Genomic DNA, 15,522 nt, shown 5'->3' with positions numbered 1-15,522 from the left:
AATTTTATGCAAAAAATTATTTTTTTCTTAATGGCTTGCTCTTTTTCTTCAGGCATTCTTCAAATATATTAAAAAGCATCCAACTTTTCTAAACATCTTGGTATTTCTGACATTAATTTTAAATAAATTTATCGCCTTCCTTTCCATAAAGACCCAGCAACGGCCGAGGGGAAAAATCGCTGAACACTGGTAGTTCGCTCTGGGGTTTGAATCCCAGCGAACGGGCTGGTTGCATGAGCGTTTTCATGTTTTTTCTCATGTGTAATGTGTACGCCAGCTGGTTTCCCTTAGAAAGTTCTTCACGAAGACATGTTCCCTTTAGGCAGATAGCCCTGCTTTCCCATAACTTAACAATCTAATTCAATCCATTTCATCAGTATTTGGTCAAGAGACTTTATCAGTCTTTAGAGGCTAAGCATTTTGAAGGCATGACATGAAAGGAAAGACTGGTTTCAACAAGAAGGAAACCGTCTTTAGGAGACATCCACATGCATCACTGGATAAATTCCTGAATCTTCAAATAATTCGACTTAGAAATCAAGGGATGCTCCTTTTGTGGTATGATATGATGTTCTATGAAGCAATTTAAATTTATACAACCATATAGTCGAAAACCAGTCACTATTCACTTTAATCTGCAATGATATCATTTTTGTCTTTTCCGTTAGCACAAACTCAATTGCTGCTATTTGCTGGTGTACACATCCAAGTGTTTTCTCTTTGAACACCCAACTTCCTTGAAGTAGATTACCCTTTAAATTTTTGCTCCCCCTCCCAATTTCCATCTACATTTGTTTTCAGTGCTCACACAAGAAAATTAAGATTTTTAGATTGCTACACTTCCATAAATTTTGCATTCTTATCAAAATTTTTTTTAAATATCAGTTGCATTAAATGCGCTTTAGCTGAAAACAGCTTCTATACATTTTAACTATAAATAACGTTTAAAGCAAGGTCCAAAGGATAAATATTTGAATTAAAAGATTTTTGTTAAATGAGAGAAATAAATAACTCCACCAACGCTTATCCTGTATCACCAAGTTACCCAATTCTTAATACTGGGTGCAAAAAAATCTTAATTATATTATTTAGAGCTTTTAAGCCTAAAAATTTGTATATTAAAGAAGATTTTTTTATATAATCTACAACATGAGAGAAAATTACTACTTAAGACATTCTTTCTAAGAGGATTAATGTAAAAATTTATGTTTATATATATATGTCTTTTAAAGCTTGGACATGACCCAAAGTGTTAACGTCTTGTTTGCTTAAAAACACCATGAAAATAAACAAACGAACTTTTGCCAGTTTTAGACAATTCAATTTAACTGAAGCTAAAGTAGCAGACAATAACACAGCGAAGGTAAAAATTTACTGTTACAAATATTTATAAAAAAAAAAAAAAAAAAAGGGGGAGGAAAAAAGAAAAATTTTTTAAAAAGTTAAAAATTTGAATAAAATCTATAATTTTAAGCTTTTCATATAGTATTAATACATATTTATTGCGCATCGAGGGGAGAAATTTCATATAATTAATTCTCTGTAAAAGTTTATTTGAAATTTAAGGATAAAAATGGCTGTGGCAATTCACTGTAACAAAATCTATAGACCGCATTTGGCATTATTATCGCTCAAAAAAAGATGTCAAATTTCAAACTGAGAAAATATGTAAATTTGTGCATATCTTAAAAAATTTTGAATAAAAATGTCTAATTTTTTTCAGGTATGCTTAAAAATACACCTAATTTAAGATGATGGTAAAAATTTTATAGGTTATAATTTAAAAAATTTTCGAGAAATTTATAAAAATTATTTTAAAATACAAATTTTAAAAATAAATCATAAAAAATGGATGAATTTTATCTGGAATCAACCTAAATTTTGAAATGTGAAAGGAAGAATCAAAAAAGTTTAATAAAAAATGAGACAGTAATAAATATATATCAAATTCAATTAACATGGAGGAACTAAAATTTTGAGAGCTAATTTTTTAAAAACTACTCCTGCGATCTTTTACAAAACTGGTATAATTTGAGTCATAGAATTGAAATATGGGGAAAAAACATGTTATTTCAGGAAAAGTCCAATTTTGTGTCAAAATACCTATGCTAGAATGATGCTATATATAGATCTAATATATATATCCTAAGTCGAGCTTTTGAGACATGAACAATGCAATTTAAATTTCGTCAATCGGACCAGAAGAAGGGGAGATACGGAACTGCCTCCCCCCTTTTTTTTTTCTCTCTCTCTCTCAATGTACATTTCATTTTTCAGTTTTGATTTTGGTATGTTTTGCCCCTTTTCCTTGCAGTTTGCCACTGTCCTTGTGGTATTTTTCCATATGTTTATTCTGAACTGAATATGAGATAAATTTTAAATATATTAAAATTTGTTTTGCATTTTTACCACCACTTGTTGCTGCTTTCAGCGTGCACCTGGGTTAGGTTTAAAACTGTTTTGTATTTATTTATTCATTATATATACATATATAAAACCAAGAGATGATAAATACTTTTCTTAAATTCATAGCCCATAAAATATGTATATATACAGTTAGCCCCATTATAATGAGCTTGGCTTATGACGAACTCCTGGATACAACTAAGAAATCTTTTGGTACCATCCAGTTTCATATACACTGTTACTTTATACAGTTATAGTGAACCTCCTACAATATGTATATAGGACAAACTATTTCAATATCTTTTTTGTATTTTTCATATTTTCCCTGGAATTTCTGCAAGTTTTAATGAAATACCTATTAACTGTTAAAATGCTCCCCTTTCCAACCATAAAGGAAAATACCTTTATGTTATTTTTTTAACTGCATCCCCATTTCTCTCTGTGTTCTAAACAAATGCTGTATGCTACGAGTCCGACAACTAACTCCAGAAGAACAATAAGCATATCTTAGGACACCATATGGTGTACATGACAACTGTATGAAAAACACAATGGGTTCTTCCACTCAAATTCTTTGACTGAATTTACCAAACAAAACTGCATTCATGCTGATGCTATAATGGAAATTTTGAAATATTTGCTATGCAGGGAAAGTAGAAAAGTAGTGAATTTTATGTTGAACTAACGAATATGAAGGAAAAATAAATTAGTGAATTTTATGTGCTTGTGGTTTTACAGTTGATTCTCCTTTCAGGAAATGAAAAGTTCTAACTATTATTGGTTTGTTAGAATGAGAATGCTTCTTAAGTTCTAGCCTCCAAATAGAGGTTTTACACTCCTTAGGTCTTTTGCAAGATATAAGCTATTCTATATAAAGGATACTGAATCTTTGTGTTCAGCCTTTCATATCTTGGAGTATTTTTTTTAATATTTTCCAGAAGAGCAAAATTCTAACATATTATTTAATCAAACCTTCAGCATCCCTGTTTCTGTCTCAGAAATTCATGTGCAAGGTAGGCTGTAAACAAACTTCTTGTATTAAAGATACAGTGATCATTATTAGAAAAATGCGAAATCCAGAAATACAGTTTACTTAAGTCTATAGCTGATACCATTTAAAATAAATGAAACTCTGTAATTTCTGCTCACAGAAAAAAATTGGATACAAGGAAACAGTTGAGAAAAGTGGAGCTAACAGATGTCAAAGAAGCATATCTGAAATGGTTTAAAGAACCTCTAACCTGTGAATATTGCAACATACCATTCACATAGAGGAAAATGAATTGGCCAAACACTATGGAGGGAGTAAAATAATGCACAGCAAATTTAATATCTGTGAGTAATAACAATTACAATCAAATCTTAATTTGATTTTTTAATTAGATTTATTGTTCATTACTTTTGGTAAATATTACAATGCTTTTCTCATCATTTAGTTTTTACATGTTTTTATGAGATAATCCACTTTTCTTACTGGATTAGATTGGATATAGTAAACCAAACTTCAAATCCCTTGAAGCTCTTTGCAGCAAAGTTGAACTGTGTGTGTGATATAAATAAAAAATAAATCTGTAAGGAAAAAATTCTTATATTTTTAACCCATTACAATAAACCACTTTTTTCCGAATGGACTCCACTAAATATCCAAAATTTGTCTTGATAACCCCAAACACATAGCAACAATTCCACAATGAACTACAGAGTACTTCCAATTATAACGACTATTAAAGAAAGAAATTAAGGACCTAAAAGCAACTTGGAACCACATAAATTCAATTAAAGATATTATCTATACCAGAACATTACTTTTGTCATACCATCCTAAAAATAAAATAGATCCACAACTAGGATGCCCTATTATTAAACATAATTATAAAATAAATTCAAGAAAAAAATCAACTTTGTAAAATTTGTCAAGTAGTATTAAATATTTTACATTTATAATAGTTGGACATATTTTAAAGAAGATCAGTGACTTTTATTAACATTTTACTAACAGCTTTATGTTGATTTTTCCTTTTGGGTCTCATTTCGTTATGTACTTGCTCAGGCTAGAGGTCTTTTAAATAGCAGGTAGATTTTATATCAAACAGCATAAATTAAAATGAGCAGCATAATCCATAACAGAAGACTGGCTGTTGTCACCTTAGTTGTTTGCATATACAGAGACCAGCTGATCAGAACAGACTTGAATGCCTGATGTTGGTAGGGTTAAGATGTTTCGAAAGTTAGTTGTGTTCTATCTGTCTGATGCAGTGTGTAATAGCTTCATTTAAAGTTCCTGGAGTTGTAACCCAGTTAATATACTTTAAGGTTTCAATAAGACACTAAAGCACTAGAGGTGATAAGTTTTTCTGTATTAGTTTAAGTCTTACTAGCTGTAAGGAGTAGGTTTTAACATTTTTTGTGTTGTATCTTATGACTATGGTAAGGATTAATAAAAAGCAATAACCCGATGCAAAGATAACTTCTAAGGGTGGGCAATTAGTTACCAATAATTAAATTAGGTAGTTAGATACCCTTAGTCATTAAAGATTTGCCTGGAAACCATTAAATGTTTTAAAAAAACTATTTGATAAAAAAACACTATTAAAATCACAATCTAATAAAATTTCACAGTTTTAAACACATGTAATTTATTACATTGATTCTTAAATGACATCAGGATAATTATACATTAAAGCAACAACACGCAACAAAATATTTATTCATCTTTTTAATTTGAAAGTAACTATAAAGTCAGATACAAGTTTAAACCTCTTTATTTAAACAGAACTTAGAACAAAAGTGCATGTTCTTATATCAGCAAAATCAACTACAGCTCATGGCAATCTAACTAACTATACACGAAATGTTAAATTCATATTTAAAATGTGGTAGTCAAACACAATTTAATTTTAATCTAAGCTGGCTCAGTAAATCATCAACAAAACAGATTCGAATATTGGCAGCAATAATGCAAAGTTGAATAATTACAAATTATCACAGCTGGCAGGAACTAATGCAGAGTGCAAGCAGAGGCCAGAAAAACTCTGTCTTACAATTCAAAAAACCTCAGTTTAAATACTATCTAACTGATTTGCATTCTGGTGAGGAAAAGACAGGAGAAGTTAAATAATACTTTACCGCCTGAGGTGAAAGAGTTAACTGATGAAGAGTGCGTTGATGATGAGGAAATGATCACTCCATTGGTAAAAACATAAATAATTTTGAACCTAACATTACTGAGCAACTGCTATCTACGTCTAGAGACAAGAATGAAAATGAAAATTTTAAAAAGTTAGTTCGAGATTATGAAAAAAATGCAGCCAAAAGCAAATTGGACAAAAAATAGCCATACTTATGCTTTTAACAAAGAAGGTAATTTATCTGGTGAAAATCTTCAGAGTATTTCAAATATTTTAGAAAATATGAATCCACTTGAAATTTTTGAAGAATTTTTAACTCCTGAATTTTACGAATGTATAATAAACGAAACAGAAAGATATGCGAAAGTATGGGAAAATAAGCCAGAGTTTTCAGTTACAGTTGATGAGTTGAAGAGTTTTATTGGTTTCTTGATTTTCTCTGGCTACCATGCAAACATAATTACTGGTTAGAGGGAAGATCTCACGGTACAGATAGTAAAAAATGCAATGTCTCTAAATAAATATTTAGAAACTAAATCTATAATCCATTTTGCAAATAATAATAACACAGCAATGCAAAAATCAGACTGGGCATTCAAAATAAGAAAATTTATCACACATATAAGTCAGTTTTCAAAAATTTGGAATTTTTGATAAATTTCTGTGTGTTGATGATAAATGATGATTAGATCTTACAGTCATCATTTTTTCAAACAATTTCTTAAAGGCAAACCCGTACGTTTTTGTTATAAATCATGGGGCATGTGTGGAGTAAAGACTACTGTTATAATTTTGAGTTATACTGTGATGCGAAGAATTTTGACAATACTCCTGAAACTTCGAATGAACCGCTTGGAACACGAGAAGTGAAAAAAAGTATAAAAAAATGTACAGGAGGTCCTACTATGTTTTGTATTAAATGCGATGGAACACTTTGCATGAAATGTTTTCCGCTATAATCACACTTAATTATTGCAAATTTGCTCAATAAAAATATAATTAAGAAAGTTAAGATTAGTAAAATAACATTTTTTTTCTTTTAAATCTTTTTAGTTGGTTTTAACTTTACAAAAGATTCATATTTAAAAAAAAAAAACATAATTTTTTAAACATAAGATCAGAGGGCAGTTACTTGTTCTTTTATTACCAGAAGCACCCAGCAATCTATTTATATCACCTATTATCTAAACTGCTAATTACAGTAACTGAAAAAACTTCATAATTACTTTAATTATGATTATATGAAATGTCATTTAAAAGAATTTTTCAAAAATTCTTTTTTTTTAAATAATCTGGGTGTTAACGAGTTAATTTACAGAATAATAACTGTACGTATCTTTAAAGAATAATTTTCTTTAAGCATTCAGTTTCTTCTTCATTTTAGAATTTTGGGACTTTTAGATTTTTGTTATTCCTCAAATACAGTTTAAATGTACAGTCAAAAGTTGTTAATTCGGACACTCATAATCTGGAATGATCTATAATCCGGACCTCAAAGCTACAAACTTTCTGCGCATGCGCCACGGTGACGCATGCGCGTAAGACCTTTACAGCTGCAAATATGCGCATGCGCAAAATAAGTTTACGAATGCGCGTTTAATGTATAACGGTCGGTATAAGCTAAGCTAAAATTATCTAATTCAGTTAATGTTGCAGATTGCATTGTTCCTTAATCTTCGAATTGGATTCGGCTTATTATTTTTTGTAGACTGTTAGAGCAATTTTATAAAAGTAAGCTTGAACTTTCGATTATGTCAAATAGAATTTCTGATATATATTTACTAATATGTAGAGGATCTATAAAGCGAAAGTATGTTTCGAACTCCATTAAACAAAAAGTGGAATTGCTGCAAAAAATGGATAAAGGCATATCCTTTGTTTATCTTTAACACCGCAGCGCGCAATGAATTGGAAGTTGATCTGTCAGCACTATCCTTATCTTCAGAGCAGATGTTTTTATTTTATTTGGCTTATAATTCCTTACTAAATGTAATACTTCATCTCGATGTACTCCGTCTTTGATATGATTTAAATTGAATTCCTCGTCATTATAATTCGCTTCCGATAGCGAAGAAAGTGACAGAGTTTATAGAAAACGAAAAAATTTCGATTGACAAATTAGTCGGTATTCTCGACACAGAAATTATAGGACTTGAACAGCGGAACTTTGTAAATGAACAAGAAATTTTGTCTGTTTATAGAATTAAAGAGAATGTATTATCACATAAAAAACGAAGCAACTTAAACTGAAAGAAATGTTTAATAAAGTAAACAAATAAATATTAAACTTTTTTTTTTGTAAATTTTGATACCCTTTAGATCATAATTGTTCTTTATTTCATAAACTACGGTTTCATATTTTTAATTTTATAATTTCTGCATGCCATCTTACCAGATTTAAACTGATGATCTATAATCCGGAAAAATCAATAATCCGGAATCGCCGAAGTCCTGACGAGTCCAGATTAATGACTTTTTACTGTATTACCATTAATTTAACAAGATTTATCAATATTACAATGTTCTAAACAAAAGTGTCCAAAAATTTACAGATTTCTGAATTAAAAATTTTGTACAGAAATTATCTTAAAATTGCCAACATGCTGAAAGTAGCCAAATTTACAGCCTTTTAATAAAGAAATTCACTCCCATAAAAAAGGAAAAATTCTTTAAGAGCTCTTCAATAGAAAAAAGAAAAAACTTAGAAAATTCTTATGTTTCTTGCCTACAAACTCGAGTATCACAACATTTATATTCGAAATAGGAGCAAATTCAAATGATAATCATATTTGTCAATGAATCGCTAAAAATATTCCTTCAAAATTCTAATTCACACTTAAAACAGCAGTCATCAAAACAGACCGAAATTTTAGATGATTAAAATTAAGGACCATCTACCGATTTTGGATGAAAATAAGGACTTTTACGATTCAAAAAAAAATTAGAATCGAAAAAAATAAGCATTTTTAACTCATTAACCGCCAAAGCTACTAGGAATGTTTCTTTTCTCATGAAAATAATAACAAATATTAAATTAAGCATTTATAATATAAATTTACATTGAAAATTTAAAAAAATGGTTTTACTTGTGGAAAAAGCGAGTCTTGCGTTCGCGCAACCTCAGCGGAATAAGATTACGGATGGTTAGTGAGTAGGATTGTATTCGTTTCATGTTTCTTTTGAGTGGAGCGCAGGATTACTTTTCAGCTCTATAACGTTTTATAAATCTCAAAATCACTTTGCTTGTAATTATTTTAATATTAAAATATACATTGTATTTCTTTTCCAAATACAGATTATTTCATTTGAAAGATTCAAGCATGAAAAGCTTGATTACAATCATGATGTAAAGCTACATTACATACTTTGCATCTGTAAACAGTCTGGCTATGGTGCTCTTTACAACAAAGTCTTTTGTTATCAACGGACTTTACGATAAAACGTCTACCATCTCCATGCAATGGTTTTTGAATGCTGAATTTACTAGGTCTTCCTGTTGCTGATTTATTTCTGGCTAATTCTACACTCTCAATAGGAGTTTGCAAAAGGAATAATGCATTCTCGCATCTGAAATCTAAAAGAGACTTTATATTTCCGGTAGTAAAAAGTTGTGATATTTAGTAAGTTTAGATACGGTCTCACCTCATATAATTTATCAGTATTGTCAAATGCAAATTCTGCTTTATATTCCTGTACTACAAACGTGATATCGATTCTCGTACAACAGGATCAGAAATGTCCTTATCAAAAGACCAATACATTTTTTCTTGAGGTAAAGAATGATATCCTGTAAGCAATAATATTCCAGTAAATCTTCTCATATAGGCTTCAAATGCATTAAATTCCTCTTTTTTTTTTTTTTTTTTTTTTTGAGCGTATATATTTGTCTGTTCTCAACAAGAAGACACTAAATGTCTAAACCAAAAAGAAAATCAAAAATCTGTGTACTAGTTTTACCTTGTATTTTGTCTTTTATAATTTCTCTTCTATCTCACCTGCATATTTTGGTATTTCTTTTGATCACTGGGATTTTGTTTTGTTATGCATATTTTTTTCTTTCGAAAATTAATTTAGAATTTTAAAACTAAGCAATGAATAAAGAACAGGCTATAAATACTTACTGCAAAATAGTTATTTTAACATTAAAACAAAAATTTGCATTATTCAAAAGATTTGAACGTCATGATTCAACAATAAAGCTTGCAAAGGAATGTGGGATTGGGGCACATATTGTTCGGGACACAGTTAAACAAAAAAAGAAATTATGAGATTCAAGATTTCACAAGAGATTATTAGAGTACAGTGGATCCTTCTAACTCAATGAGCACGAAATTCTCAATACATGAAACCTCAGATTCAGCTATGTTGATATGGTTTTCTGGAAACGACTGTGGCAAAAAAGTAGAAAAAGCATAATTCTTTGAAAATATTGCTTGGGAAAACATTAAGGAATGGTTCAATAATGATTTGACTAAGGCTTTCAGTGTTTGAATAATGTGGATATTGTTTCAAATGTTGCAAGAGCAGAAGAGGCATATAGTATTGAAAATTCAAGTGAAGAAGATACTGACAATTACACGTTTTGAGACAGCAATAACTTCTGCTGAAATTCTATTTTCCTCGACTAAATTGGATTCAAATATAGTGATAAAATAGCACTTCAAATATGCAATGAAATCAATAAATATTTAAATGTTCTCAAAAACAAAGTAAAATTACTTAAGAAATAAACAAATACAATGTACATGAAAATTGATAATTTGGATTACCGGTGACCTGCTTTCCTAGCATTACCCCAATAATTGAGATTACACTGTATACACATATCTAACATCTGGTAGAAGAAGTTGCTAGTATCAGTTACCTGCTGTGTTACTAAAATTGTATCAGACCAATTGACTTTAGCATAAGAAAGCATGAGGTTCTAATTTCTAAAGATTGAAATACCTGCTGATATTCATTATCAACTGACATGTATATTTAAATAATGGACAACAGCATGTTCATCGGTTTGTGAATGATGCAAATGCAACTCATAACTAGTTGCATTTGCATAATAAAATAATAGAATAAAAATTGTTAGCCTACCTAATATAATGTATAGTATTCTTTTACAAAATGTTATTTGAAATTACAATTTTTCTCATATAAAAGAACTATAATTAAAATATGTTCAAACTGCTGCTATAAACTACTATAATGGATGCTATAACATGGTTTTTCAGGTAAAAGTTTTAAAAATTATAAAACAAATTTTTGTACTCTTCTGTTATAAGGACCAGATTCAGAAATAATGTAAAGTATGCGTGTGTATATATTCACGCACACATATACGCTTATACATTAGGTACACAAGTGCATACGTTTCTGAATGCGGTCTTGATAACAGAAGAATACCCAAATTTTATATAGCTTGCATTTTTCATTTTATCACAAAGGTTACATGGAAATTACCTAGATAAAAGGAACTGTGGTCCAGAGGATGCCGATGAAGGACTAGAAGAAGTTTCAAGAGAGACTGTATAATGGGTTTGCAGAGCACTGCTACCCCCTGCACCGGCCGAAGTAGAAATGCTAGTTGTGGCTGCTTGACGACGAGGCAGCCGTTCAAGCTGCTGCCGAGCTACTTGTGCTTGTTGTCGCTCCATTTGCAGCTGCATCTGAAGTTGTTGCAGCTGTGATGTTGTGTTGGATTGAGCAAGATTTGAACGCCGCACAGAAGACAGCTGAGAAAGAAGTTCTAAAGAAAAAGCAACACTTTTAATATATGTCAAAATCAGCAAAATTTACATTTTAATTTCAGGATATAAATTTTAGGAATATATATATGGTTGCATATCAACTCTGGGGACAGAAGAACTGCATATGTAATTACTATAAAATATTCAATATATTCAATATTATATTAAAATCTAGTTTTATTTTAATATAAAATATTTAATAAAAAATTCTTCAACCAAAAATGAGCATTATCTAATTTAGGCAAAACATACCGAGGTTATCCACCAAAACTCCACCCTAAATTTGAATAAAAGAATCCAGGGAAACAAAATCTATGGGTTTTATATTCCTGTTCACCTATGGCAAGATTTTCAAGAGACCTCCCAGAAAAACAAATTTAAGTGCTTTTCTAAGGACATGCATTAACTTTATTTCATTTTTTAAATGACATCATTGATCAGAAATGATAATAATTTATGTAATTTTGCTTTCATTAACACAAGCTGGAATTTGAACAGTCCTGTAACAAAAGTTTCAAAGTGTTTTTACTGTGAAGTAGTGTATTTACAGTTTTATCACTACATTAAAAATTTTCAGAAAAGCAGTCACTAATTGTTGTTCATTATAATGCAAATTCTTCTTTCTTCAGATGCCCTAATATTACATCTGTAATGCATATACAAAATGTGCTCAAAAAGAAACTGAACTTTTGAGACACCCCACCAACTGGCAGGAGGGGATTTTTGAATGAAGTTTGTTATAAAATGGCAGCATAAGTTACCAATTTTCAGCATGGATGTTTTCATCAATTCATACCTCTATACAACCTAAAATGTAAGTTTCATATGCTTCACTGAAAATAACGATCTTCCACCTTCTTTTAAAACAAAGAAAGATACAAAAAATATTAATTAGGTAATTCTCTACAGTATTTTTAATGACTTCAAACAGAATCTTCCATGCTTTGAAACCTTGGTTGGCTATAGAATCGCACATCTTGCTTCGACAATATGACATCATTTCACATAGCACTACTCCTTTTCTAATACAAATTTCTGCCTGCACTAACTTTAATATTTCATGCTGGTTTTATTTATTTATTTATCCCTATTCCCTTCAGAAAATAATCGTTCACAAAGAAATTAGATTTAATGTAGAGTCTTCTTCCATTACATAAATTCCATACTATTTCCATTTTTCTTTCCAAAGTTTTGTATTTGGTGTTCATCTTATTTTTTCTTTCACAAGTTAAGCATACTAGCCTGAAGGCTGGCTGTGTAAGTAGCTACAGTTCGACCGCCTCATCTGCAACCATGAGCGCAAACACGCATGCGCCATTTGGACCGAATTATTCTCAAAATAGGGTGGAAGGATGGGGGACTTTCTTTCCCTCCAGCATAGCTCTTTCCGGAGAAGAGAAGACCTTTCATGTTGCAGCAAGTAATACTGCCCCTTTTGGACGAGTCTATGTGTTTTGGCAAAATGCCAACCAGGGTTGTGCTTCAGACGGTCGAACTATAGTAATAAAACTTTATAGTGCTTATCACAGTAATTATGTAAAACGGGAGACTTTTGTTTTGTAAGGTAAAATTATTAATTTCATCAATGAGTAAATGATAATTTCACCTTGGTTTTATTACTCAGTTAACACAAATAAGAAGTTACAAACCTGCAATAGGATCCATTGAATCTCTACTATTAGGTGATAATGATGCCAATCCACCAGCCGACGTAAACTGCATTTGAGAACGACGTGCTCTATTGCTACTCATTCCTCTTCCAGCATGGGGTATCCTCCTGACATGTCGAGAACTAGCTGGTTCATCGTAGTAAGTTAAAGTTGTAACAGCTATTACTATCATACGACAAATTCAGTAAAATTTTAACAAAGCAAGCTTCCATTAAAAAGCATCTTATTATTCAAATTTGTTAATTATTTAAGAAAATATTAAATTACACTAGAAATTAATGATATAGTATATAACAATAATCCTAACCTAAAGGGGGTAATTATTTTCTTAACCCATTAGCCGCTGGTATTGCGTTGACGCAACGGTCAAAATAAATGCATATATAAATATAACTAATTAAGATACTTTATACCAGCAGTTGATTTTATGTAGGGAATATTATGAAGATTATTTCTGTAAAAAATATTTGCCTTCAACAATCATTTTGTTTATAATAATTAATCTCATACTTTACGCAAAATTTTCGACCGGGTATTTTTGCTGAAAATATTTAACGAAAGAATCGCCGTCCTTATGAGTGATCTATTTTCAGTCAAAGTCACCATTTATCAGAACATTACACCAGTCAGATGTTTACATTTGTGTTGGGAAGGAAGGGAAAACAGGTGTTGCGTTGACGCAACCTCAGCAGGAAACGGGTAGTCAATTTCCTTTATCACTGATTCCTTTCGATGTTCTGGTTCATGTTCTGGTTGTTTAAAAATGCCTAGAACGAGGTATCTTACATTAGAAGAAGCCCATTAAAGATTTTTTGATGAAGAAACAGATGATGATAATGTTAATAATGACCAGAATGAAACTCATATTGTTGTTGTTCCCCCAGAAGCTGCAGAAGCTAGTGACAAAGAAAAAAGAAATGGCAATGTTTGAAATAATGATAATGATACTTTACCAAATGATACTGCTGGTGAAGTTGAAATTCACATAAGAAGTAAGTTTCAGCCTTCTAAAAGCAGTTATAGTCATATTAAAAAGTTTAAAAAGCAGACGATTGAAATATTGAAGTGGATTAAAAAAAAGGAACTGTTAGTTATGTCTCAGGAAGAACATGAAGAAAGAGATAGAAGAGAAATTATAAAAGACAAAATACAAGGTAAAACATGTGAGCAGATTTTCTATTTTCTTTTTGGTTTAGACATTTACTGTCTTCTCATTGAGAACAGACAAATATATATGCTCAGGAAAAAAAAAAAAAAAAAAATTGTCCAGAATTTATTGCATCTGAAGACTATATGAGAAGATTTACTGGAATATTATTGCTTACAGGATATCATTCTTTACCTTAAGAAAAAATGTATTGGTCTTTTGATAAGGACATTTCTGATCCTGTTGTACGAGAATCGATATCACGTTTGCAGTACAGGAATATAAAGCAGAATTTGCATTTGACAATACTGATAAATTATATGAGGTGAGACCGTATCTAAACTTACTAAATATCACAACTTTTTACTACCGGAAATATAAAGTCTCTTTTAGATTTCAGACGCGAGAATGCATTATTCCTTTTGCAAACTCCTATTGAGAGTGTAGAATTAGCCAGAAATAAATCAGCAACAGGAAGACCTAGTAAATTCAGCATTCAAAAACCATTGCATGGAGATGGTAGACATTTTATCGTAAAGTCTGTTGATAACAAAAGACTTTGTTGTAAAGAGCACCATAGCCAGACTGTTTACAGATGCAAAGTATGTAATGTAGCTTTACATCATGATCGTAATCAAGCTTTTCATGCTTGAATCTTTCAAATGAAATAATCTGTATTTGGAAAAGAAATACAATGTATATTTGAATATTAAATTAATTACAAGTAAAGTGATTTGTAGATTTATAAAACGTTATAGAGCTGAAAAGTAATCCTGCGCTCCACTCAAAAGAAACATCACACAAGTACAATCCTACTCACTAAACTTAGTAGTCTTATTTTGCTAACGTTGCATGAATGCAACACTCGCTTTTTCCACAGGTAAGAGCTTTTTTTTTTTAATTTTCAATGTAAATTTATGTTATAAATGCTTAATTTAATATTTGTTATTATTTTTATGAGAAAAGAAACATTGCTTGTAGTTTTGGCGGTTAATGGGTTAAAATGGAAAGATGCTTCAACAAAAACAGAGCCCCCCCCCAAAAAAATAATAATAAAATTTACAATAAAATTATAAAGGCTTGAAAGATTGAAAATTGGGACTGTAACTTTGCATTTCAACAAGGATTTATAAATAGTAAATTTTGATTTTCAACAAGAATTTATGAATACAACAAGAAATTATTCAGTACTCATCTACATTATAAACTAAAATGTTTACATATATACTGAAACATTATAATTTTTATTCGACTGAAGATCATCCTGTTTAATAAAAGAATTTTTTCAATGATGCCAGGCAACAAATAATAAATACTCAGCTCAAAACAAATGATACTAAGAGTTATGAAAATCACTATAGTCTTGCTACAGAAGACAGAAGTATACTGATGCAAATGTGCCAACGTGTCAGAGTCAAAAATCAGATTTT

The 15,522-nt window shown here is 30.4% G+C and overlaps 1 protein-coding gene across 1 annotated transcript in view; it reads right to left on the bottom strand.

The window, feature by feature from the left end:
- Kcmf1 (Potassium channel modulatory factor 1) overlaps positions 1-15,522 on the bottom strand; it is a 59,963-nt gene that overhangs the window by 4,568 nt on the left and 39,873 nt on the right. Inside the window, exons 5-6 of the mRNA XM_085825635.1 lie at positions 12,925-13,081; positions 10,989-11,274 (exon numbers count right to left, since the gene is read on the bottom strand). Coding sequence (XP_085681761.1) covers positions 10,989-11,274; positions 12,925-13,081 — 443 coding nt within the window. The remainder of the gene's footprint in view (positions 1-10,988; positions 11,275-12,924; positions 13,082-15,522) is intronic.

The sequence above is a fragment of the Stegodyphus dumicola genome, chromosome 10 (genome assembly GCF_044657685.1).
Source record: "Stegodyphus dumicola isolate Sdum_Otavi_A_Nest chromosome 10, ASM4465768v1".
NCBI classification, from domain to species: Eukaryota; Metazoa; Arthropoda; class Arachnida; order Araneae; family Eresidae; genus Stegodyphus; species Stegodyphus dumicola.
This window is presented reverse-complemented; position numbering and strand designations above follow the sequence as displayed.